The 25,097-nt window shown below is 44.5% G+C and overlaps 2 protein-coding genes across 2 annotated transcripts in view; both read right to left on the reverse strand.

Annotated features, from left to right (window-relative positions):
* Positions 1-22,662, reverse strand: part of LOC136590970 (zinc finger protein 436-like) — a 137,092-nt gene extending 114,430 nt beyond the window's left edge. The window contains exon 1 of the mRNA XM_066588447.1: positions 22,474-22,662. The gene's annotated coding sequence lies outside the window, so the exon portion shown is untranslated. The remainder of the gene's footprint in view (positions 1-22,473) is intronic.
* Positions 7,044-24,544, reverse strand: LOC136591120 (zinc finger protein 684-like). The gene is made up of 7 exons (XM_066588474.1): positions 24,166-24,544; positions 17,211-17,364; positions 16,934-17,101; positions 16,729-16,852; positions 16,511-16,608; positions 14,729-14,780; positions 7,044-9,189 (listed from the first exon to the last, which is right to left on the reverse strand). Exons 1-7 carry the CDS (start codon positions 24,321-24,323, stop codon positions 8,498-8,500), a joined length of 1,446 nt encoding a protein of 481 aa, XP_066444571.1. The 5' UTR covers positions 24,324-24,544; the 3' UTR covers positions 7,044-8,497.
* Between the last annotated feature and the right edge of the window lie 553 nt (positions 24,545-25,097).

The raw sequence follows: 25,097 nt of genomic DNA on the forward strand, positions 1-25,097 counted from the left end.
TAATTATTTCGCCACTTTCTGTGATTTTTTTTTTGATTGTTTATATTTTCCTTTTCTGTGATTTTAGTTGATGCTAGTGTAAGGACTCACAAGAAAACGAGACCCTTGACGTTGGATTGTAAGCTTGTGTATTTTGGCCAAAATATTAACCAAAAGCTCATATTTATCAGTAGCATGCAGAGCAGCTTTGAACGCTGGGAGCCCAGGGTTACAGTGTGGTTCACCTATGAGGTGCAGGGCAGCCCGCTGGATTGACATATGGTGTCATTAATAGGTTGTAAGTCAGAATTGTGCTTTTTTATGCAAGAATAGTACTAAGCAGCCACCCCACTTCCCTAAATATAAGGAAGGTGTGTGCATGGTGGTTCATCAGTACTTTACTTGTACGGTGGCTCCTCCATATAGCAGTTTGGCTGTCTGCATGTTTGGGTTGTGATGTTAATACCTGCCCTCTTGTATCAGTATACCAACAATTATATGACTGCTCTCTGTGATTTTTAAAAAAATCTGTTTATATATTTTTTGCTGTGATTTTGATTCAGGCCATGTGACGAATTAACATGGTGGAAGTTCTGCAGCCTCTTTAAACAGCTGATAGGCGGAGGTCTCAACCTGTAGACCCCAGATATTGATGAGCTATCCCGAGGACAAGTCATCTATATATTTTTTTTTATTCAAATCTTTTGTATTAGATAAATTTCTTTGTGTCTGAAGACACTTTAACAAACAATACAAAAAACAAAAAAGAACAAAACACCCAGATAAACATCCCCATAAGTCTCTCTTGCACTGTACCAATATGTTCTATAGAGTCCTTTTCTTCTCAGTTGCCGTACGGGGGATTTTAATACAATTATATTTGTTGTTTCCTGAAATCTAAAAGGTTAACACAGTATACTCCCTCCCCACATTCCCTCCCCTACCCAAAACACAGTTACCCCAGTGGACACAAAAAATTATCTCCTAAGCAGATCTGTATTAAGAGGACCAAACGTATGCAGCCCTTTGAACCATGGATTGTAGTATTTCTGTAAAGGTTTTCTCTTTTCAATAAACACTTAGTTCGCCCAGATCAGGGGGGTTTTCGCGCGTTGCTGCGAAGACAGACAGACATACATACATTCGTTTTTATATATCTAGATGACGGCAGCAGCGACCACTGAGGTTTTGTAGGCCGCTGCTTCCCCCTTGCAGGCTGAATAAAATAGCCGTTGTGTGGAACATCCAATTTATCCGGCTGCTGTGGCTTCTTGGGAAGATATCCTAGTACATGTTTGCCCACTTCCAACTCCAATGGAGACTGACTGTAAATGGCTGGCGTGCTCTAGTATTTATGGTTTCAAGCTGTACGTGTCATTGCATACAGTTTATCTATCTATCTATCTATCTATCAGGGTTATTGCATACAGTCTATCTATCTATCTATCTATGACATCAGGAAATGAGAGAATTAGATTCCGTACGTAAAATTTGAACGCTAATTCTTTGGCGCTTTGAATTGAATAATCGAGTTGGGACCCATTAACTTTTCCTATTTATGACATAATCAATGCTCGTGCCAAATTTTAAGTTTCTATGACATTGGGAAGTGAGAGAATTAAGTTGGGATGAGACATAAGGCCTTGCCCATAAGCATTCCCCAACCTCCAAGAACTGAACCTACCTACCTGAATGAGATTTTGTAGGCCGCTGCTTCCCCCTTGCGGGCTGAATAAAATAGCCGTTGGGTGGAACATACAATTTATCCGGCTGCTGTGGCTTCTTAGGAAGATATCCTAGTACTTGTTTACCCACTTCCAACTCCAATGGTAATTGGCTGGCGTGCTCTAGTGGTTCCAAGCTGTACGTGTCATAATACAGCCTTAATGACATCACAATGCAGCTTTATAGAACATGTTGGGGCATGTTCAAGGGCGTCCGATGTTGATGACATCAGTGATGACATCACAATAGCAGGTGGCTTACTTACTCGATCTACGTGGGGGGGGGGGGGCGTAACTTTCGACGACGCTCGCGCGCCATTTATCGTAGGATATTTGTACTATGCCTATAATCTTCCCAGGAGTGTACTTAACAACTTCCCAAAGTTTCATGGCGATCGGATGAATGGTGTAGTAGCGCATAAAGGACAAACAGACACGCACGCACGCAGACACGCACGCAGACAGACATACATTCAATTTTATATATATAGATAGATGATTAAAATAATTTCACGTGCGTGTAAAAACCAATACGTGGGTAATGATTATCACTCCCACTAAATATGCACCTAATGAAGACAGTTTGATTTGACTTTGACCGCCTGCGCAATTGCTGTCTCGTTTTTCCGACATAGTCGAGGGGACAGGAGCACGAGGCCAAGTACACCACCCCGCTAGTCCTGCAATTTATGAAATCTCTGATTGTATGTTCTGCGCCTGTTGATGAGCTCCTAAACACGGCTCCTCTTTTCATATACTTGCAGGCCTTGCAGCCTGGGCACCGATATGAACCTTTAGGTCTTTCAGAGGTTAAAAGTTCTATACCTCATGAAGGAGGATTACGGGCTGTTAAGCAATTTTAAGTATATAACTTCTGTATGGACAATATTTAATGCACGATGTATATTACAAAGTGCATTTATATGGCCATACAGAAGTGTTTAACCCCACTTGCTGCCGCGGGACAACCCCTTTAATGAGACTAGTTAAAAATGTGGTGACCCTGAGAGATAGGAGAACGAGATCCGGGGACACATGTTTGTTTGGGTGAAACTTACACAGTGTATGTGTCATTGAGGACTGTTGTATATAAAGTTGAATATCAGATCTTACCTATACATATGTCCGCATATCACCAGACACAATAAACAAGAGTGTGAGATGAGGACTGAGGTTCCAGAGTGAGAAGTGATAGAACACCTGGATCTGTCTCATAAGTTTACTCATATATAGGTAATGAATTCTAATATTGACTAAAGCCTGGTGTGAAATATGATAAGGCAGTCAGTCAAATCAAACTGTCTTCATTAGGTGCATATTTAGTGGGAGTGATAACCATTACCCACGTATTGGTTTTTACACGCACATGAAATTAATTTAATCATTCTTTAATAAAGGTTATATTTTAAGTTTAGTGGTTTCCGTCGGTGACAATTAAGGGACATGTTGCATCCGATTTGATGGTATTTTTCCAGAAGGACTGTCACCAACTGAGTGTAGTTATCATCTCTTTTGTTGCCCCTTTAGGGCTTGCCAGGCTTCCTTTTCCCCCCAAAACTTGGTCAAATGAGGGATCCTTTATAAGTCGTCAAATTTGCAGCCCAACAAAAATATCTTCCTTAACCCTTGCATCACTCAATCTAGGAAATGTGTCTCTTAAAGGGGTTGTCTCGCGGCAGCAAGTGGGGTTATACACTTCTGTATGGCCATATTAAAGGGGTTGTCTCGAGGAAGCAGTGAAATTTTTTTTTTGCCCAGTCCCCCTAATTAAGCATACATTACTAAGCCCCCCTGTAAATGACTTTTCTAGCTGGTTTGTACTTACAGTTCCAGCGTTTCAGCAACTTATAAAAAGTTTCCCCAAGATGGCCGCCGGCTCTTTTCCTGTCGCTTGCTGTAGCCCGACGTGCGCGCTCCCGAGACGCTACCAGCTGTGTCTCCCTGACAACCAGACGCCCCGCAGCCGCCGACCGCACCCCGGGATTGAACGCGGCCGACCAGTCACCCACCGCCAGGCAGCAGGTAACCGGTGCTAGCCCCCGGCTTCCCCGCGCTAGCCCCGGCTTCCCAGCGGTGGGCCCCGGCTCCCCAGCGGTAGGCCCCGGCTCCCCAGCGGTAGGCTCCGGGGCCCCAGCGGTAGGCTCCGGGGCCCAGCGGTAGGCTCCCGGGCCCAGCGGTAGGCTCCGGGGCCACAGCGGCAGTCAGTCACGCGTCACCCCCGTCAGTCCGTCACCCATCACTTACCTGGGTGGCTGGGCTGGGCTTCTCGGCTGGGTGGCTCCAGTTTCTGCACCTTCCTCTGACAGAGTATGGTAGCAGAATGGCCGCTCCAGCGCGCTCCCGAGAAGATACAGCTCGTCTGCGCATGCGCCGATTCCAGCCAGAACGCCGCTCGTGCCGGACCAAACAGAAGCCAGAAGACCCTTCTGCGCAAGCGCGTCTAATCGGGAGATTAGACACTTAAATTAGACGGAGCCATGGAGACGGGGACGCCAGCGCAGGGAAGGTAAGTGAATAACTTCTGTATGGCTCATATTTAATGCACGATGTATATTACAAAGTGCATTTATATGGCCATACAGAAGTGTTTAACCCCACTTGCTGCCGCGGGACAACCCCTTTAATGAGACTAGTTAAAAATGTGGTGACCCTGAGAGATAGGAGAACGAGATCCGGGGACACATGTTTGTTTGGGTGAAACTTACACAGTGTATGTGTCATTGAGGACTGTTGTATATAAAGTTGAATATCAGATCTTACCTATACATATGTCCGCATATCAACAGACACAATAAACAAGAGTGTGAGATGAGGACTAAGGTTCCAGAGTGAGAAGTGATAGAACATCTGGATCTGTCTCATAGTTTACTCATATATAGGTAATGAATTCTAACATTGACTAAAGCCTGGTGTGAAATATGATAAGGCAGTCAAAGTCAAATCAAACTGTCTTCATTAGGTGCATATTTAGTGGGAGTGATAATCATTACCCACGTATTGGTTTTTACACGCACGTGAAATTAATTTAATCATTCTTTAATAAAGGTTATATTTTAAGTTTAGTGGTTTCCGTCGGTGACAATTAAGGGACATGTTGCATCCGATTTGATGGTATTTTTCCAGAAGGACTGTCACCAACTGAGTGTAGTTATCATCTCTTTTGTTGCCCCTTTAGGGCTTGCCAGGCTTCCTTTTCCCCCCAAAACTTGGTCAAATGAGGGATCCTTTATAAGTCGTCAAATTTGCAGCCCAACAAAAATATCTTCCTTAACCCTTGCATCACTCAATCTAGGAAATGTGTCTCTTAAAGGGGTTGTCTCGCGGCAGCAAGTGGGGTTATACACTTCTGTATGGCCATATTAAAGGGGTTGTCTCGAGGAAGCAGTGAAATTTTTTTTTTGCCCAGTCCCCCTTATTAAGCATACATTACTAAGCCCCCCTGTAAATGACTTTTCTAGCTGGTTTGTACTTACAGTTCCAGCGTTTCAGCAACTTATAAAAAGTTTCCCCAAGATGGCCGCCGGCTCTTTTCCTGTCGCTTGCTGTAGCCCGACGTGCGCGCTCCCGAGACGCTACCAGCTGTGTCTCCCTGACAACCAGACGCCCCGCAGCCGCCGACCGCACCCCGGGATTGAACGCGGCCGACCAGTCACCCACCGCCAGGCAGCAGGTAACCGGTGCTAGCCCCCGGCTTCCCCGCGCTAGCCCCAGCTTCCCAGCGGTAGGCCCCGGCTCCCCAGCGGTAGGCCCCGGCTCCCCAGCGGTAGGCTCCGGGGCCCCAGCGGTAGGCTCCCGGGCCCAGCGGTAGGCTCCGGGGCCACAGCGGCAGTCAGTCACGCGTCACCCCCGTCAGTCCGTCACCCATCACTTACCTGGGTGGCTGGGCTGGGCTTCTCGGCTGGGTGGCTCCAGTTTCTGCACCTTCCTCTGACAGAGTATGGTAGCAGAATGGCCGCTCCAGCGCGCTCCCGAGAAGATACAGCTCGTCTGCGCATGCGCCGATTCCAGCCAGAACGCCGCTCGTGCCGGACCGAACAGAAGCCAGAAGACCCTTCTGCGCAAGCGCGTCTAATCGGGAGATTAGACGCTTAAATTAGACGGAGCCATGGAGACGGGGACGCCAGCGCAGGGAAGGTAAGTGAATAACTTCTGTATGGCTCATATTTAATGCACGATGTATATTACAAAGTGCATTAATATGGCCATACAGAAGTGTATAACCCCACTTGCTTTCGCGAGACAACACCTTTAAGTACTTAAATGCCCGTCCTTCCTAGTTCATATCTTTGCAACATTTTTCATTAAACCCAGCTTTATATGAAGGAGTGGAAGAGGAACATCTTTTGGGTCCATGAGAGGCTCCGCAATGACATTTTTCTTGGTAGAGTCAAGATTTCTTGCAGGCCAGTCCGCTTGAATGTAATGTGATGTCTTATCCCTACTGTCCCACATACAACAGTATTTAGTGACTCCAGTTGCATTCGTAAAAGTACAGCAATGACTTTTAGATCGCCACAGATTTTCCACTTCTGTTCGGCATATTTCATTGAGCCGAGGAGGGCTGACATGTTTGCATAAGTCTCATAAGTCTCTTTCATGAGAACTGCATGACCAACAGGAATAGAAGGAAGACAGTTGCCATTGTGAAGTAATATGGCTTTCACACTAAGCTTGGAGGAGTCTATGAATCGCCTCCATTCAGTTGGATCATGGTTCAAATTCAAACATTTCATCAAGCTATTAACGTCGCAGCAAACAAAAGATTGTTTTTCTTCTCACAAAAAGGAAGCCGATCCCTCTGACGTTCTCTGTACTGTGAGACCCTGACATCATGTTTGAGAAGATTCCATTGATGTATTCTTGACCCTAGAAGTTCCATCTTCTCCTTGACAAGTCAAGATCTCAAATGAGATCACTCAATTCTGCTTGACTTGTGGAAGGCTTGTTGGGTTCTTCTTTTTCCACACTTTCTTCATTTTCTACTTCAAGCTCATAATGTTGGGGTGGAGTAGGAACTGGTAAACTATCTGAATGTGCAATAGGTCGAATAGATGGAAGATTCGGGGATTGAACTGTTCCTGTTTTCTTCATTGACAATCTTGCCTTTATAGGCGGAGTCAAGCAGAAATAGCATACATCTGTATGGTTTGTAGGCTCCCAGACAGTTTTCACAAGAGGCGTCAGATTGCGTTTCTGTGATAAAAATGTTATTTCACCACAAATATTACAAAAATTATTCACTAAATTTACACATTTTCGTGGCATTTTGATATAGCAAATTTTACACTTTAAAAGCACAAAACCAGAAATTCTGAAAAAATAGGAAAAACAGAAACAATATGAAACTCAGTCATAGCAACATTTATTATGTTTATAACCTACAAACATATGAAGAACGTTGTGTAATGTCAGTTGAGAGGTGTGAACCCCCCCCCCCCCCAAAATAAAAATGTAAACTCTAAAGAATGACATGTCCCTGTATCTCCAAAGCAAGAGCTGATTGGTCATTTTTATGGTGATTTTTAAATACAGCAGATAGAAATACATAAGGATACACCAATTTTGAGCTCAAAACAAAATCATCGTTGGTCAGTGTAATCTATGAGATTCCCGCAGAGACAGCTTGGGGGTAATCTGTAATATCTCCTCCCACACTGATCCCTCAATGGGACTGATATCTTCCTTATAGCGCAGCTTTATCTGACCCTGCATACAGGAATACATTTGTGATATTTTCCTCTTTGTACAAGTTGATTCACCTATAATCTCTGTCGGTAGAAATTTTCCAAATTCTAGATCACCAAAGCCCCATTCCATCTAAAAGGCATGTCTAAGTTGTAAGTACTTAAAAAACTGTGAATGGCAGGCCATATTCAATCCTCACCTGTTTAAAAGATTTTATATTCGCTTCTGTTACTATCCACTGCCCAAGCGCCTCTGTTGTGCCCGTCCCCACAAACCTGGTCTCCCTATCCTTTAGCTGTCTTCTTAGTTCTTGTCCTCGTTCTCTATATCTCCTCTTAATCTGTGTCACTCGCTGTACGAGAATACCTCTAAGATAAGCTTTTATCGCCTTCCATTTTACAGTAATAGTTGTAGTTCCCGTGTTTAACTCAAAGTATTCATTCGGGGTTTGTCCCTAATCCTGATGTCCTATGATATTAGGCCAGTAGGTATTAAACTTCCACAAGGGACACCCAGACGTACCACATATGTCGATTACATCACAATGCTCCAGTGAGGCACATGTGACGGACGCCTAAATGTAAGTGGATCCTCATTTATATGTATATATACTTGTTAGTTCTGTTAATTATGCTTGAAAAAGGCACAGTGAGTAGTGCCGATACACGTGGCAACTTGGAATAAAGAAGTTTTATCAGCTTATGGAACGCTGTATGTAACCGATTGAGAAGTACACCTACTCCTGTAAGAGCACAGAGTGACCTTTTCCTTTGTACCTTTGGATATCTGATAAGGGCTCCTGGTGATCCAGTGAACCCTTCTTGACTCCAGACGACTCTCCAGTTATCCAGGAGAAGTGGATAAAGGTCTTCTTGTTTCAACGCTAACTTGGTCGAGGGGTGCAGGTGGGATAGCCCTAGGTAGGGTTAAACCACCATGCACCAGGTGAGTTAAAATTCACCCTTATCATTTTTTTGAGAAAAAAGAAGAGGCGCTTGTCTTACACTCTTTCTTTAAGCAGTAACGGTTTTCAATATTGTAGTCATACATATAAGTTCTACATGAGAAGGCAGCAGGAACTACAATGGAACTCCACATCGGCCACATATCTAACATGGCTTCTTCCTTGTGTGAATCCTCTGGTGTTTCAGATAAGATGATTTCTGCGTAAAACATTTCCCACATTGGGGACATGAATATGGCCTCTCTCCTGTGTGACTTCTTAGATGTGCTACAAGATATGATTTCCGTTTAAAATATTTCCCGCATTCAGGACATGAAAATGGCTTTTCTGCTGTATGAATTCTCTGATGTTTCTTAAGAGTATATTTAAAAGTAAAACATCTCCCACATTCAGGACATGAAAATGGCTTCTCTCCTGTGTGAATTCTCTGATGTTTCTTAAGAGTATGTTTAAAAGTAAAACATTTCCCACATTCAGGACATAAAAATGGCTTCTCTCCCGTGTGACTTCTTAGATGTAATACAAGATGTGTTTTCTGGGTAAAACATTTCCCACATTCAGTGCACAAAAACGGCTTCTCTCCTGTGTGAATTCTCTGATGCAGCACAAGATGTGATTTATAGGGAAAACACTTCCCACATTCTGGACATGAAAATGGGTTTTTTAATCTGTGAATTTTCTCATGTGATTTTGCTTTAAAATGTTTCCCACATTCAGAGCTTGTAATAGTTTTATCCAGTCCATCTCCTGAGCCTCTCCCCTCAACCTGCGATTGGTGATCTTCAACTTCATAATGGGGAAATAAGAGGAGATGTTCCCGGGCGTCGCTCATCCCGTCTTCACCCGGAGAAAGAACGAAATCATAAACAAAATAATTAGTTCAGGAACCCAGATTTATCACTTTTTTATTTTTCCTCCCTGCCTTCCAAGAGCCAAAACATTTTACCTTTTCCATTGGCCTAGCAGTCTGAGAAACTGCTTTTGCTAGACAGGTTGTATATTTTAATGACACCATTTAAGATACCATATAATAGACAGAAATACTTAAAAAAATGTATTTAAAGTGGGAACAAATGGCAAAACATGTAGTATTTTTGGTGGGTACATTTTTATAGCATTCACAGTGCAGCAAAAATGATGTGAACCTTGTTCTGTGGGTCAGAACGATTATGGTGATAAAAAAAAATTATTTATAGTTTCTTTGATGTTTTTCTGTTTTTAAAAAGTAAAAAAAAACATTTTTCTTAAACACACATTGCTTTCTGTTGCCGTAGTCTGAGATCTATAGCTTTTTTGTTGCTTGGGTTGTGAGACGAGCTGTAGTTTTATTAGTACAATTTTTGGGCCCAAACATCTTTTTGATCACTTTCCATTCCAACTTTTTGAAAGATAGGATTAAAAAAAACAATGGGCATTCTGTCTTTTTTTTAAGACCTTCACCAAGAGATATAGATATTGGGATATTTTAATAGTCTGGGCATTTTTTGTACAAATACCAAATATGTGATTTTAATTGTTTATTTTTTTAATATAAAAATGAGGCGTTTTTCTTTCCCCCCTCTCGGTGTCTTTATTGCCCTCTCCTCACTCGCATCTATCCTCTTATTACTTCCTAATAAATGTTCATGTTTTTTGGTTCATTTTGGTTGACGTGAACTTATTTGTTTATTCATGCACATTGGTTCAGTATGGGAGCATGCATAGAGTATATGAGGAACCGGACTGCCTACCCTCAGGAGAGGGAGGGTAGCAATGCAGTGTGATACGCCTTTTACTAGGGGCTGCTGAGAAGTCTTTGGCTTTGTGTTCTTTTTTTGTTTCTATGGTAACGAATGTTACATCACATGAAAGCCTTATGTGTCTAATAAATGTTTTCAAAATTTTGTGTTTGTAGCTTATGGCAACAGTGATCTCAGCATGCGGGAAAACAATATGGCGGAGTCTAAGGCGATATTCACAGCAAATGAGAGGAGAGGAGTGATAAAATTCTTGTTTCTGCAAGGAAAGTCGGCGAAGGATATTGATGGTGATATGTCCCAGATATTGGGGGATCAATGCCCTTCATATTCTACAGTTAAGGACTGGGTGGCCACTTCAGCACCAATGATGAGGAACGTCCTGGACGACTGAGAGAGGTTGTTGTTCCGGAGATCGTCGCTGCTGCGCACAACCTCATACTGGAGAATCAGCCAGCTGCAGGAATAGCAGACATCATGGGGGTTTCTGGTGAACGTGTTTGTGTCATTATCCATGAAGAAGCTATCTGCAAAGTGGGTCCCCAAATGTCTGACAACAGATAAGAAAAGCATCGAGTGACAACTTCCCGGTCCATTTGTCAGCGTTTCCGGACTGATAAGAACTTCCTGGATGGACTGGTCACTATGGATGAGACCTGGATTTATTGGTATGACCCTGAAACCAAGGAGCAGTCAGAAGAGTGGAGGCCCAGTGGTTGTCAGACACTAAGGTGATGGCATCTGTGTTTTGGGATAAGGAGGGTGTGCTGCTAGTGGACGACCTTCACAATGGTTCCACCATCAATACAAGGGATTACATTGAACTTTTGGACCAATTGAAGGCAGCTCTGAAGGCCAAAAGGCGCGGCAAGCTGTCCAAAGGAATCTTGTTCCTGCAAGACCACGCCTCCGCTCACACTGCACAAGCGACCACAGCAAAACTGGTGGAGCTAGGCTTCCTGCTGGTTGACCACCCACCTTATTCACCAGATCTAGCTCCCTCCGACTATCATCTGTTTCCAGAAGAAACACCTCAAGGGGACCAAATTTCCCACCATTTCTGATGCCATGGCTGCTACGGATGACTGGTTTGAGGCACAACCGAAATCCTTCTTTTTGCAAGGCTTACAGAACTTGTTATACCGATGTAAGAAGGGTATTGGCATCAGTGGAGAGGATGTGGAAGAAATGGAAAGTTTCATCTTCCCATCTCATTTCTTTCTGGGTAAAGCCAAAGACTAGAGATGAGCGAACGTACTCAGTAAGGGCGATTTCGCAATCGAGCACCGCGATTTTCGAGTACTTCACTACTCGGGTGAAAAGTACTTGGGGGCGCCGAGTAGTGAAGTACTCGAAAATCGCGGTGCTCGATTGCGAAATCGCCCTTACCGAGTACGTTCGCTCATCTCTACCAAAGACTTATCAGCGGCCCCTCGTATCTGGTAGTTCAATGTCAATAATTATATCTAAAATTTGTATTTTAATGATGTCTCCCCAAGAAGGACTGTTTTTGATATACACCTGAAAAAGTTTAAATTAAAAAAAAAAAAGAAGAATGGGGCAGTTTATGAACTTCATTTTTTTTTAACTGTTAAAGTAAACTATTGCAGGGGACTCGGCTCCTGGTCCCGCTCCATATACACTTCAGGCCCGCAGGACGTTTATAGCCATGTGGCGGTCCTGAGATGGATAAAGAGTAACTAAACTTTTTGTTGTGGATTTGATTATACCTAAGACCTGCTGATAATTTGTAGTATACATCATCGGATGATTTTGCTTACTTACTTCTCAAACAGCTTCTAAACTTTCCTTGACAAGCATCTGACAGCTACTGCAGACGAGCAGTACTATAGGGGGCGCTGTGAGGGTCCATGCACGAGTGAACGTCTCATGTAAGTTTTGTGCGTTGTGAAACACAAAAACCTCGCTCTGAAAAGACTTGTTTTCATGTCTGATTTTTCTCTAGTAGCAATACTGCGAGATAGGAAACCCTCAGCATGTCCTACTTTTCTGCAAGTCCACAGAAACCTCGCCTATTGTTTCCAATGGATGAGAAAAAAATCTTGCAGCATATTTGTATGTACATGCGAGTTTCAGGAGACTGCATTGCAATTTTTAATTTTAATTAAGGTCTCACAAATCGCAGCGCGCTCATATCGAACATTGCAATGTTATAAGCATGATATTGGTCTGAGTTTCTCAAACGGATATCCCGCTCTCGAATTTTATGAAAAGCTCGACTCCAATAACGCAGACCCGGGCATTTGGGTGCTCGCTCATCTCTAGTTTTTACCCCTAATATAAAAAAAAAATTGGTGAAAAAAGGCAGAGAAAAGGATATTTAAAAAAATAGCCCTATATGTCATGAAAAAAATGCTGAAAAACATTTTGGAAACTGAAGGAAAAAAAATAGGGCAATTAAACTACCACATGGGTAAAAACTAGAGATGAGCGAGCACCCAAATGATCGGGTCCGCGTTATTCAAGTCGAGCTTTTCGTAAAATTCGAGAGCTCTGCTCGAGTAATGAACCCCATTGGCTACAATGGGAGACTCAAGCATTTTTGTATGTGGGACGCCGGGTGGTTGGTTTGTTTTCTCTCTCTCTCTGTCCCCCTTCCCCAATTTTGAAATGACGCGTGCTGCGTCGCGGCGGGGAGGGGCCAAAACAGGCAAATCACAGCGGGGAGGGGCCAAAAGCTGGGGCAGGGTCGAACACGATTTGATGCTCGTTCGAGTAACGAGCACCGTCGCGTACGCTAATACTCGAACGAGCATCAAGCTCGGCAGAGTATGTTCGCTCAACTCTAGTAAAATCCCTAAAAAGTGTCTGGTCCTTAACCCCTTAGTGACCAAGGCTGTTTGCACCTTAGTGACAGAGACATGTGTCTCTTTAACATAGAATAACTCTTGCATCTCCCAGTGATTCTGACATTGTTTTCTCGCCACATATTGTACTTCATTTAGTTGGTAAAAATAGACCAATAGAATTTGTAAATACTTATTAAAAATGCCAAAATCGGTAAAAAAATGTAATTTGTTCACATTTTCAACTGTAATATCTCAAATATGTACAAACATAGTGTACACATTTTTGCTACGATATATATTTTCATCTGTGTACTTGATTCAGGTTTCATTTTCTTTCTCTGCTCCTAATGCAGATGTGACCTCAGCTGTATGATGTAACTACAGAACAGGACTGACAGGAGCAGCTTGGGAGGAGGCTGGAAGGACATGCGCCCCTCTCTCTTCATCTTCCTCACTCCTTGAGGTTGTCATTGGTGGCCATGGGCAGCGTAGGAGTTGCAGTCATTCCTCAGCTCTATGCTGCTGAAGTAGGTAAGTCACCTTCGTTTCAGAGCTGAGAAGGAACGCTCCTTCTGTACCGCAGTCTACAGCTGAGCGGGGCAATCATCCCACTGAGCAGGTAGAGCCTGGGAGCTGAAAGGGAGCAGTGTAAAAACCCACTAAAGATTGTTACATGTACCCCTATATCATCTAGACTGGTACATGGAGCGCTATACCCTCTAGAGACTGGTACATGGACCACTATACCAATAAGAGACTGGTACATGGATCACTATACCCTTTAGAGACTGGTACATGGACCACTATATCCACTAGAGACTGGTACATGGACCACTATACCCATAAGAGACTGGTACATGGATCACTATACCCTTTAGAGACTGGTACATGGAGCACTATACCCTCTAGAGACTGGTATATGGAACTCAATACTCCGTAAACACTGCTACATGGACTCCAATACCACCTAGAGACTAGTACATGCTGCTCAAGTACCACAGGTTGAGGACCAAGGCTTTATATAAGATGATATAGGAAAGTCTCTTCTGGTTTCAGGAAGCTTCACTCTGAATCTACATTTCTCCTTCAATCTCTTCTCTGATTGTAATTGTATCTGTACGGCGGTTTTGTATCACATTGTACCCGGGAATATTATGTTGCGGCACTAAATGAATTATTAACAGTGCTAATAATGAGCAGGAGGACATTTTCCTGGACTTCCTATCAGTTATCCCATTAATAAAGAAATGCCCAGTCAGTAGATCCCCAGCCTGAAATGGAGAGGAGATGAAATACTATTCCTCCAGCCTTATAGTACAACATGTGGAGACCACCGGATCCAACTCACTGGACGAGGGGATCAGAGAAGACCAGCAGGTATCTACGCCGTATAGATCTCCACCATTAGAGATCAGAGAAGACCAGCAGATATCTATGCCGTATACATCTCTGCCATTGGAGAATAGAGAAGACCAACAGGTATCTACGCCGTATACATCTCCGCCATTGGATATCAGAGAAGACTGGCAGGTAACTACGCCGTATACATCTCCGCCATTGGAGATCAGAGAAGACCAGCAGGTATCTACACCGTATACATCTTCATCACTGGAGAGCAGAGAAGACCAGCAGGTATCTACGCCGTATACATCTCCACCATTGGAGATCAGAGAAAACCAGCAGGTATCTACAGTGTATACATCTCCACTATTGCAGATCAGAGAAGACCAGCAGGTATCTACGCCGTATACATCTCCACCATTGGAGAGCAAGTAGAGCGTTCTAAGGAAACTCAGTCCCTAATACACAAGAGTTATGAAAGGCTCTTACCAGTCACTGATGGGGGCGCTCCGAGTCCACTCAGCGTTCCACCACAACTTTCCTGCAAAGATATCACATTAAGGACATAAGAAAGTAGACCCTCAGATTATCTTCTATCCAGGAGAAGGTCAGAACCCCCCAGAAGCCACGAACCAATCTGCCCTAAAAGAAGAATCTCCTCAATCAGACAGGATCAGCAGTCATCCAAGTGTTTTACACGTCACCAGAAATGTTTCTGTTATTATACATGAATTGACCGGAGTCCATCATGAAGTGGGCGGCCGGTTATCATTACCGATTCTTACATTATTCATCCTCACAGCTTTTACAGTAAAGCTTCTCTCCTCCGGCCAGACAGCGGTCGCTCTTGTCTTCTGTGGTGACTTTACTGAGAAAAGCCGCTCACCGGACTTCTAGTATTATGGTATAATCATGTCCGCCCTTAGACAACTGATTAACAATTACCAGTGGATGTCCGAACAGCCAGAAGGAGAACACAATCTATTATGTAACCAGAAGCCATTTGTAGCCACTACCTACCACAGCCACCAATATCATCATATAGAGCGTACACGTCACTGCGGCTGAGAGGATTACTATAAAGCTTCATTACATCCATCTATAGAGGGTCTGCAGGAATCTCAGCTTCATCTTCAATTATCTGGATATAATATGGGAAAATTAAACCTGCAAATCTCACAAGGGCGATAAGTTCTTGAGAAGAATTAAAGATAACTACCTTACCCAACTTGTACGAGAGCCAACTGGAGAAAGGCCCATCTGGACTTATTATTAACCAACAGACCGGACAGAATCACGGGGGTGCAGGTTGAGGGACATTTGGGAAATAGTGACCACAATGTAATTAATTTACAGCCGTCATTCAAAAGAAAGCCCTATCAGGGAGTGACAAAAAAACTAAACTTTAGTAAAGCAAATTGATAAATGTAAGGTTCTGCACATGGGCAGGAGAAAAGGATGTCACCAATATACACTAAATGGGTTAGTGCTAGGGATATTAAGTTTTGAGGTGCATTAAAAGAGGTCTAGAGGCGAGAACATTATTCTCCCACTATATAAGGGACTAGTCAGGCCCCACATGGAATACTGCGCACAGTTCTGGTCACCGGTGCTCAGGAAAGATGTTGCAGTGCTGGAAGGATTCAAAGAAGGGCAACTAAACTAATACATGGAATGACGGGACTGGATTATCCAGAGAGCCATTAAAACTGGGATTATTCACCCCAGAAAAAAGATGGCTAAGGGGCGACCGAATAACTCTGTATAAATCCATGAGGGGACGATACAAGGATCTCTGCCATGATCTGTTTATACCCAGGACTGCGACGGTAACAAGAGGGCATCTGCAACGTGTAGAAGAAAGAAGGTTTCATCACCAACACAGAAAGGGGTTCTTTACTGTAAGAGCAGTGAGACTGTGGAACTCTCTGCCTGAGGATGTGGTGATGGCAGGATCCATCGAGGAATTTAAGAGGGAATAGATCCTTTTTTTAGAGCGCTATGATATTACAAGATACAGACAATAAATAACCAGCGGGGTTGTTGATCTGTGTCTTGTAGTCAGGTAGCAATTTTCCAACGTTGATCCAGGGATTATTTTGGCTGCCATTATGTAGTCAGGAAGGAATTTTTCCCCCAAATGGGCTAAATTGGTTTCTTCTTCCCAGTTTTATTTTTGCCTTCCTCTGGATCAACAAGGGGGTTGGAAACAGGCTGAACTGGATGAACATTTGTATTTTTAGAAGCCTTGCATACTATGTTACTATCTACCTGATGATCCGGTGGGACATTTTGGTTTTCCTCTGGACAGTCTTGGGAATATGGAGGACTGGGCCATCTCTCTGGTGGATTTCTCTGACTGCATCCATCTATAGGAAATATATACAGTGACTGAATACATTGCCTATATGTGATGATTAGATGATGGGGGAGTCTAGGTGACCCTCATACCTGATGTCTCCTCTATAATAAGGAAGGTATCCTCTTACCCAGTGATGCGAGGGGCCGGTGGTCCTCCATCATGGCATCCTTGTACAGATCCTTGTGTCCTTCTACATACTCCCACTCCTCCATGGAGAAATAGACAGTGACGTCCTGACACCTTATAGGAACCTGACAACACAATATATGGTCATAGCCCAGACCCTCCCTTGGCGTTATTGTATAATGCCCCACATTCCTGGCAGCGCTCACCTCTCCGGTCAGCAGCTCGGTCATCCTGGTGGTAAGTTCTAGGAGCTTCTGCTCATGTATCAGTGAGTGAGGTGGAGGCTCGGTGATGGGGCTCGGGGTCCGGCTCCACCCTCCTGACACACGGGGGGCCACACACTCACCAGACGACTTCTTCACTACTGTGTAATCCTGTGTGTGGAGAGAAACTGATCACTACATGGAGTCTAAGAACCCTTCACCTTCCAGTCATCACCTGCTGTAGTAATAGAGATAAGAGGGACTCATGTGAAACTCTCACCTCTCCGGTTATCAAGGAGATGATCTCCAGGGTGAGCTCTAATATCCTGGAAGCCTTGTGGCTTCTGTCCTTCTCCATCCTCGGAGGGTCATTGATGAGAAGGACCATCGTGGTCTCAGGACAACTATAGCGGCGAGTCCTGTACCTGAGGAGCCTGAGGGAAGACAAGGAGGACTGAGTGCAAAATCAGTGAGTAGAGATGCAGCTCCTACAATATGGTGTAGGTTCAGGCTACAGGTAGTAGAGTCTGCATTGAGCATATGGAGCAATTACCCAAAACTGATAAGGTGACTTGTTGCAAAGCAGTTTGAGTGATGAATAACCCATTGTAGTCAGTAACACAATGCTAACGATGTTTGGAAAATGTAAAGGCACAGCAAGAGAAGATAGTACGTGACAAAGAGAAAAAAGACTCAGAATCCAGAATAATTAAGATGAAACAGAGCTCTTCCAACATGTCTGAATACCCGTTTCATCTTTTAATATCAGTATTAGATCGCAGGCATTGCTATCCCACACTATTAACCCTTTGGGGCATTGCTACTACTCAGAACATAGCTAAATGGTCCTGCAGTTCCCTCCATGCTAAATGTAGCAGGTTCTGATGATCAGATCATTTAGTCAGATGCTATAGGCGATGCTCTGGAGGCTTCCCTGTACCTCCAGCTGGGAGAATGTATTTGATGTAATTGGTCTCTATGGGGAACGCGCGCCTCATTTATTATTTTTTGACCATCTGATCATTCTCTCCATTACTGACCTGCTGAATAACACATGCAAATATAATTATAGCCAAGACTGACATCTTACTATGGGATAACACTGACAATGAGGACAGTAATAAAACCCTATATACTATATATACAGGTCTGCAGCATATACCGGGCTTTTAAATATTTTTGTTTTCATGTGCAATCTTTGTATAATTCAATAAAAGTTCTATTTTAAGGGGATCCAATTCTGAGTTAATGCTTCTGGCAAGAGCGGTTTTGGAGTATTGTCCCCGAGACCTCGGTAGTATTGGCATTTATGACAGCTTAAGTCCGATGCAGAAGTATGTGGCTCCTACGGGGCATAAGAGTCGTTACTGGAAGCGAGGTCAGTTACAGCCACATTATTTAAAGGCTCGTGTTTCTATGGATGCCCTTCTGCTATTAAGGTTAAAGGGGTTCTGTCATTAGGAAAAAAATGTATTGGTTCCGGCCAGCTGGAGGGGAGGTGACCCGGGGGAGTGGAGAAGATCAACGAGGAGAAGATGCGGTAAGCAGACTGATGGGGGAGGAATAGAGAAGTATTGACTTTTTTTCCCTAATGACAGAACCCCTTTAAGGGAATTGTAAATATGATGAAGCCAAGTGGTCAGCGAAATGCTCTTTTATCTTTAAAGTAACGTTCAAGTACAAAACCCCTCCTATGGAGCGAAGTCAAATATCATAAGTAAGGTCTGCTGCCTCCTCCTCCATCTGTCATAGCCTCGCCATCATGTACCGGCCACCTGCCTCACATTCACATACGTCTGCCCACCCTCCTACAATACCCCAACCCAGGAGCTAATCCTGAGACATCAGAAGATTGTGTGAAGAGCTATAGAACCCAAATACTGGAGGATAGCCGCAACTCTCCAGAAAAGATGGTGGGACGGAATATTAAAAACCAGCATATACACTTCACAGAATGGCAGGAAAAGTCTATATATCAAACTGAGGCCCTTCACAGACTAGACCTAGTAACATGATATTAGGATTAGCTAAAACCTCTCCCACCTAGGGCTGGACACATGGAAGCTGTGGAGGGGGATCACACCAGAGGGGATATACACCAGGCGTGGATCTCAATTCAAGTTTGCTCAGATAGGGGTTGCTTGCTAACACAATTGATAAGACTGACTGTAATAACGCAGAACTCCCTCTGATAAAGCCCAATTAATTCTCTCCACGCGTTTCACCGCCAAAAAAGCGGATCCTCAGGATATTTAGAGAGCTGAATGTCTCAGACAGATGGTGGTTGGTCTCAGCTTAGGGATAACAGTGCTATATTGAATCCTTAGATTAATGTCTGAGGATAAAGTTGCTTAAGGGCTTGGGGCAGTGGGTGTGCCGAAAGTAGTCACCCCTGCTCTCAAGAAGGAGCTTAGGGCCACACTGCCAGTCTGGGATCTCCATGAATCCAAGGCACCCTCAATGTAGGTGCTCACCACTCCAAATTTCTTTGGGAGATGGTATGAGGGAGATGTTAACCTAGCTCTTTCCTAAACCTATAGTTCAGTTGCCCTGGCAATCCCTGGGTTGGCCAACGAACTTCCAGAGCGGTAATAGTCTCCCTCTCTAGACTCTACCTCTCACATTAGACTACTAGCAAGCCCAACAAAAATAACTAATAGCATGACCCGTGACCTGGATGGTGGGATGGTATATTAAAAAAACAGCTTAGGATCTGCGTTTCGAGGTAGCCCCTTCTTCAGTCATCTGTGTGGAACTAATACATAAAGACTATACAATGTCATAGGTGCAGTAGCAACATATAATAAGATATAATATAATAGATATAACATATAATAGATATGGTGAAAAATAACAGGAAAAGAATAAAAATTGAATAAAACAAGAGAAACTGCAGTTAATTACAATAAATAAATAGGTGAATCTATAGGTAAGTAATAGCAATGAGTAAAACAACATCTTGTATCAAATATAACATGAATAAACAATTCTATATATAAAAAATAGATAAATTAAAAAATGGCAAACCGTTTCAGATTTGGTATTGCAAAAGTGGACGGTGCAGTAAAATATCATTGTGTCAGGCTGATAAAGAATCAATGCTCAAATAGGAATCCCTTAAGGCACAGTACAACAATGTTGTTATTAGGCTCCCTCCTCAGACTCGCCGGTCTCCTGGTGTCTCTGGCAGACGTGGGCGTCGTCCTGACTTCTCTGTAACTCAAACTGCTGCACAATTCTCTCCAGCAATGCAAGGGTTATTCTCTCTGGTGCTTCCAGCTCAGCTGTAGGCCATGGACAATTGCCTCCCTATTTAGCTGAACTGAGAATCCTCCCTCATTGCCTCAGTGTTGGTCTGCATTGTGTTAGTCACCCAACTTGGTCTCTGTTTCTGATAGTACTGCATGTTATTTGCCTTGTGCTTTTATCTGTGTTTGTTCATTTCCTTCAAGTCCTTGCATCATTCCTGTCTCTGTGGTAAGCCAGCCCTGTCCTGTGTTCAGTGCACCTCTCCTGTGTCCTGACAGGTAGAGTTTGTCCCAAAGTGAAGACCACAAGGCCGTTCTTGCCAGGACGCCTACTCCGTTTCTAGGCAGAGGTCTTCCCAATTTCCTGTTTAGCCCAAGGTACGTTTTCCCATATTATATTGCCAGGTTAGTGCCTTCTGTCCTAGCTTGCACTAGGTAGATCTTCGCTCTAGTCCTTGCTCATAGGTCGGTCTGTTTCACAGTGCCTTGTTCCAGTACCTCTGTCCATCGGGGTCAGCTGTCAACCACACCGGTTTGGTTCCAAGCCTAGTGGGTTGGTTGGCACAGTGGGCCCACATTCGCCACCCGTAACAGTTGTGACATAGAGATTTATTAAAAAATATATAAAAGGTAAAATGAGCATGAAAGGAACGTATTTTGGTACTCCAAAGATATGCGGGACTAAGTCATGTTCATTGATGGAAATGTATAGACTGGTGGATGGCAAATGGTTGTGCATAAAAAATTAAATGGATAAATAAATAAATAAATATGATCCTCTTAGGAGGAAACTTGCTGCTGCTGGAGGGGGGCGTGCGGCGCGGATGTGGCAGCGTGCCCGGAACCGTCGGGGGCCATTGTGGTGTCGCCCAGGGGTCACCTGGTCGGGTTGGTGTCATGCGTTGGGTCCGCTGCATTGCTGGGCGGGGCCTCTGCCGCCGGGCTCGGAGTTCCCCTGTTAGGGGGCGCGGCTGGAGGAGGGCTGATCTATATGCATTACCTGCCAGCGTGTCACCAAGTCCCGCCCCGACCTGGGCGGGGCTTTTGGTATTTAGCTCCGCAGACACTATCAGTCCCTGCCAGTGTTTGCTTGTTCTCCAGCTAACACCTGATCAGGCTTCTCTCCCAGTCTGCTGACCCGGTTTTGCTCCGACCTGGATTAAGTCTGTTTCTTGGTTGTTTCTTGCTTGTTCTTTGTTGGTTACTTGGCACTCTAGTCTTATGTTATTTGGTACATTTTGTCTCTCTGGTTAGTTGGTCTCTCCTGTCCTTGTTCTGGGGTCCTGATCAGTGCAGAGTAGGGACCGCCGCCCAGTTGTCCCCCTGGGGTTTAGCCCAGGGGGGCAAGTAGGTAGGGACAGGGGAGAGGGTTGGTGGTAGGGACTTCCAGTCTTCCGTTCCTAACCGACCCTGACAGATCCATATATATACATATATGAAGATTGTTGTAAATGCATATGTCTATACAAAAACAGTATGTCGGTTCATTTGAAAGTAAAAAGGGAGGGGGGGATGGGAAGGATTATGATGCGAGCAGAAGGGGTGGATGTAAGGATAAATGTGCCTGCATGCCAAATGGAGTGTGAAAGCCCACATGCTAACTGTATGTGTGTGGGATGCGTTAACAAACAGATGGAATAGGTGTCAGATGTTTGAGTAGTCGGGGACTGGGCAAGTGGGGGGCACTTGTTTAAGTGGCTGGTGGTCGGATGAATAGGAGCAAGCATCGGGGAATAAGAGGGGGGGGGGGGGGGCGGGGAAGACACTTATGTTATTCTATCTTGTGACTTCCATTTGAGCACTAATTCTTTATCAGCCTGACACAATGATATTCTTACTGCACCGTCCACTTTTGTATAACCAAATATGACGCTGTCCGCCATTTTTAATCAATTATTTATATATAGGATTATTTATTCGTGTTGTATATGATACGTGTCGTTTTGATCATTGCTATTACTTATCTATGTATTAAACCATTTATTTTGATTATATTTATTGTAATTAACTGTAAATTCCTGCTTTATTTTTACTCTTTTCCTGTTCTTTTTCAACAGATCTATTATACATTGTTACTACGCCTATGACTTTGTATATTTTTTATGAATTAGTCCCACCCAACGTGACTGAAGAAGGGGTTATCCCCGAATCGCAGATCCAATGCTGTTTTTTTAATGTACTTATTAAAAGAGTAGTTGGATCATGCATTGTACCGCCCCAGCATCTTTTCTGGAGATTTGTGTCTCTCTACCAGTCTTTTCTTTCTATAGCTCTTCACACATCGGCCGTACCCACCTTTGGTGAGTTCTCCAGATTGTCAGCACTTCCACAGTTCATTTATTCTTCACAGCCCTTCCTAAGGCGTTTTTCCTGCATCTCATACCTGGTTCTCAGTACGTTCCTCACACTCTGCTCCCTCTCCTCCTCCTCCATCTCCTCGTTACTTTCCTCACACTCTGCTCCCTCTCCTCCTCCTCATTACCTTCCTCACACTCTGCTCCCTCTCCTCCTCCTCATTACCTTCCTCACTCTCTGCTCCCTCTCCTCCTCCTCATTACCCTCCTCACACTCTGCTCCCTCTCCTCCTCCTCATTACCCTCCTCACACTCTGCTCCCTCTCCTCCTCCTCATTACCTTCCTCACACTCTGCTCCCTCTCCTCCTCCTCCTCATTACCTTCCTCACACTCTGCTCCCTCTCCTCCTCCTCATTACCCTCCTCACACTCTGCTCCCTCTCCTCCTCCTCATTACCTTCCTCACACTCTGCTCCCTCTCCTCCTCCTCATTACCCTCCTCACACTCTGCTCCCTCTCCTCCTCCTCATTACCCTCCTCACACTCTGCTCCCTCTCCTCCTCCTCATTACCCTCCTCACACTCTGCTCCCTCTCCTCCTCCTCATTACCCTCCTCACACTCTGCTCCCTCTCCTCCTCCTCATTACCTTCCTCACACTCTGCTCCCTCATCTCCTCATTACCTTCCTCACACTCTGCTCCCTCTCCTCCTCCTCATTACTTTCCTCACACTCTGCTCCCTCTCCTCCTCCTCATTACTTTCCTCACACTCTGCTCCCTCTCCTCCTCCTCCTCATTACCTTCCTCACACTCTGCTCCCTCTCCTCCTCCTCCTCCTCATTACCTTCCTCACATTCTGCTCCCTCTCCTCCTCCTCCTCATTACCTTCCTCACATTCTGCTCCCTCTCCTCCTCCTCCTCATTACCTTCCTCACATTCTGCTCCCTCTCCTCCTCCTCCTCATTACCTTCCTCACACTCTGCTCCCTCTCCATCTCCTTATTACCTTCCTCACACTCTGCTCCCTCTCCTCCATCTCCTCATTACCTTCCCCACCCTCTGCTACCTCTCCTTCTCCTCTCTACCTTCCTCACACTCTGCTCCCTCTTCTCCTCATTACCTTTCTCAGAATAAGCTCCCTCTTCTTCTCATTACCTTCCTCACACTCTGCTCCCTCTTCTTCTCATTACCTTCCTCACACTCTGCTCCCTCTTCTTCTCATTACCTTCCTCACACTCTGCTCCCTCTCCTCCTCGCTACCTTCCTCAAACTCTGCTCCACTCCTCATCACCTTCCTCACACTCTGTTCCCCCTCCATCTCCTCATTACCTTCCTCACACTCTGTCCCCCCTCCTCCTCCATCTCTTCATTACCTTTGTCATGTAATATAAAGTGTTAAGTTTCAGAATGCAAGTGTATGTTTCTTACCTTGTATTGGACTATTGAACCTTAAATAGAAGACTAAAACCTATGCTTTGTAGTGCTGGTAACTAGGATTTTAAGATAAGAAGCCAACAGACAAATTAAATAACACTAAGCTATGTTAACAGAGAAGACACACAACTATTGCAGAACTATTGTCTAATGCAACAGCAATGTCCTGACTTAGGTAATTCTGTGTCTGAGACGGGCCTTAAGAGCTTTGAGAATATTTGGTAGATGTCAATAAGTCTTGTGATTAATAAGTATTTTCACCTTTGTAACAGTAAGCAAGTAACACTAATCTTTGTACCAGGCAACATCTGGATACGCCCTCTTCTTTCTGTATAAGAGTTGGCAATGTTCATAATAAAGTAGAATTCATTGAGATTCTCACTGGAGAAGTGTCTTAACATAACATGGAGTGATTTCATGCTATTGATAGATAATGTTAGCAAATCTTCTCATCACGGGCTTCCATATCTACCAATTTGGCACCTGGCAACGAGGTCATCAGATCGGTACCGCTGTGGTCCAATAACAGCTTCCTCACGCTCTGCTCCCTCTCCTCCTCCATCTCCTCATCACCTTCCTCACACTCTGCTCCCTCTCCTCATTACCTTCCTCACACTCTGCTCCCTCTCCTCATCGATCTCCTGATTACCTTCCTCACACTCTGCTCCCTCTCCTCCTCCTCCATATTACCTGCCTCACACTCTGCTCCCTCTCCTCCTCCTCCTCATTATCTTCCTCACACTCTGCTCCCTCTCCTCCTCCTCCTCCTCATTACCTTCCTCACACTCTGCTCCCTCTCCTCCTCCATCTCCTGATTACCTTCCTCACACTCTGCTCCCTCTCCTCATTACCTTCCTCACACTCTGCTCCCTCTCCTCATTACCTTCCTCACACTCTGCTCCCTCTCCTCATTACCTTCCTCACACTCTGCTCCCTCTCCTCATTACCTTCCTCACACTCTGCTCCCTCTCCTCATTACCTTCCTCAAACTCTGCTCCCTCTCCTCATTACCTTCCTCAAACTCTGCTCCCTCTCCTCCTCCTCATTACCTTCCTCACACTCTGCTCCCTCTCCTCCTCCTCATTACCTGCCTCACACTCTGCTCCCTCTCCTCCTCCTCATTACCTGCCTCACACTCTGCTCCCTCTCCTCCTCCTCCTCATTACCTTCCTCACACTCTGCTCCCTCTCCTC

The sequence above is a fragment of the Eleutherodactylus coqui genome, chromosome 1 (assembly GCF_035609145.1).
Source record: "Eleutherodactylus coqui strain aEleCoq1 chromosome 1, aEleCoq1.hap1, whole genome shotgun sequence".
NCBI lineage: Eukaryota > Metazoa > Chordata > Amphibia > Anura > Eleutherodactylidae > Eleutherodactylus > Eleutherodactylus coqui.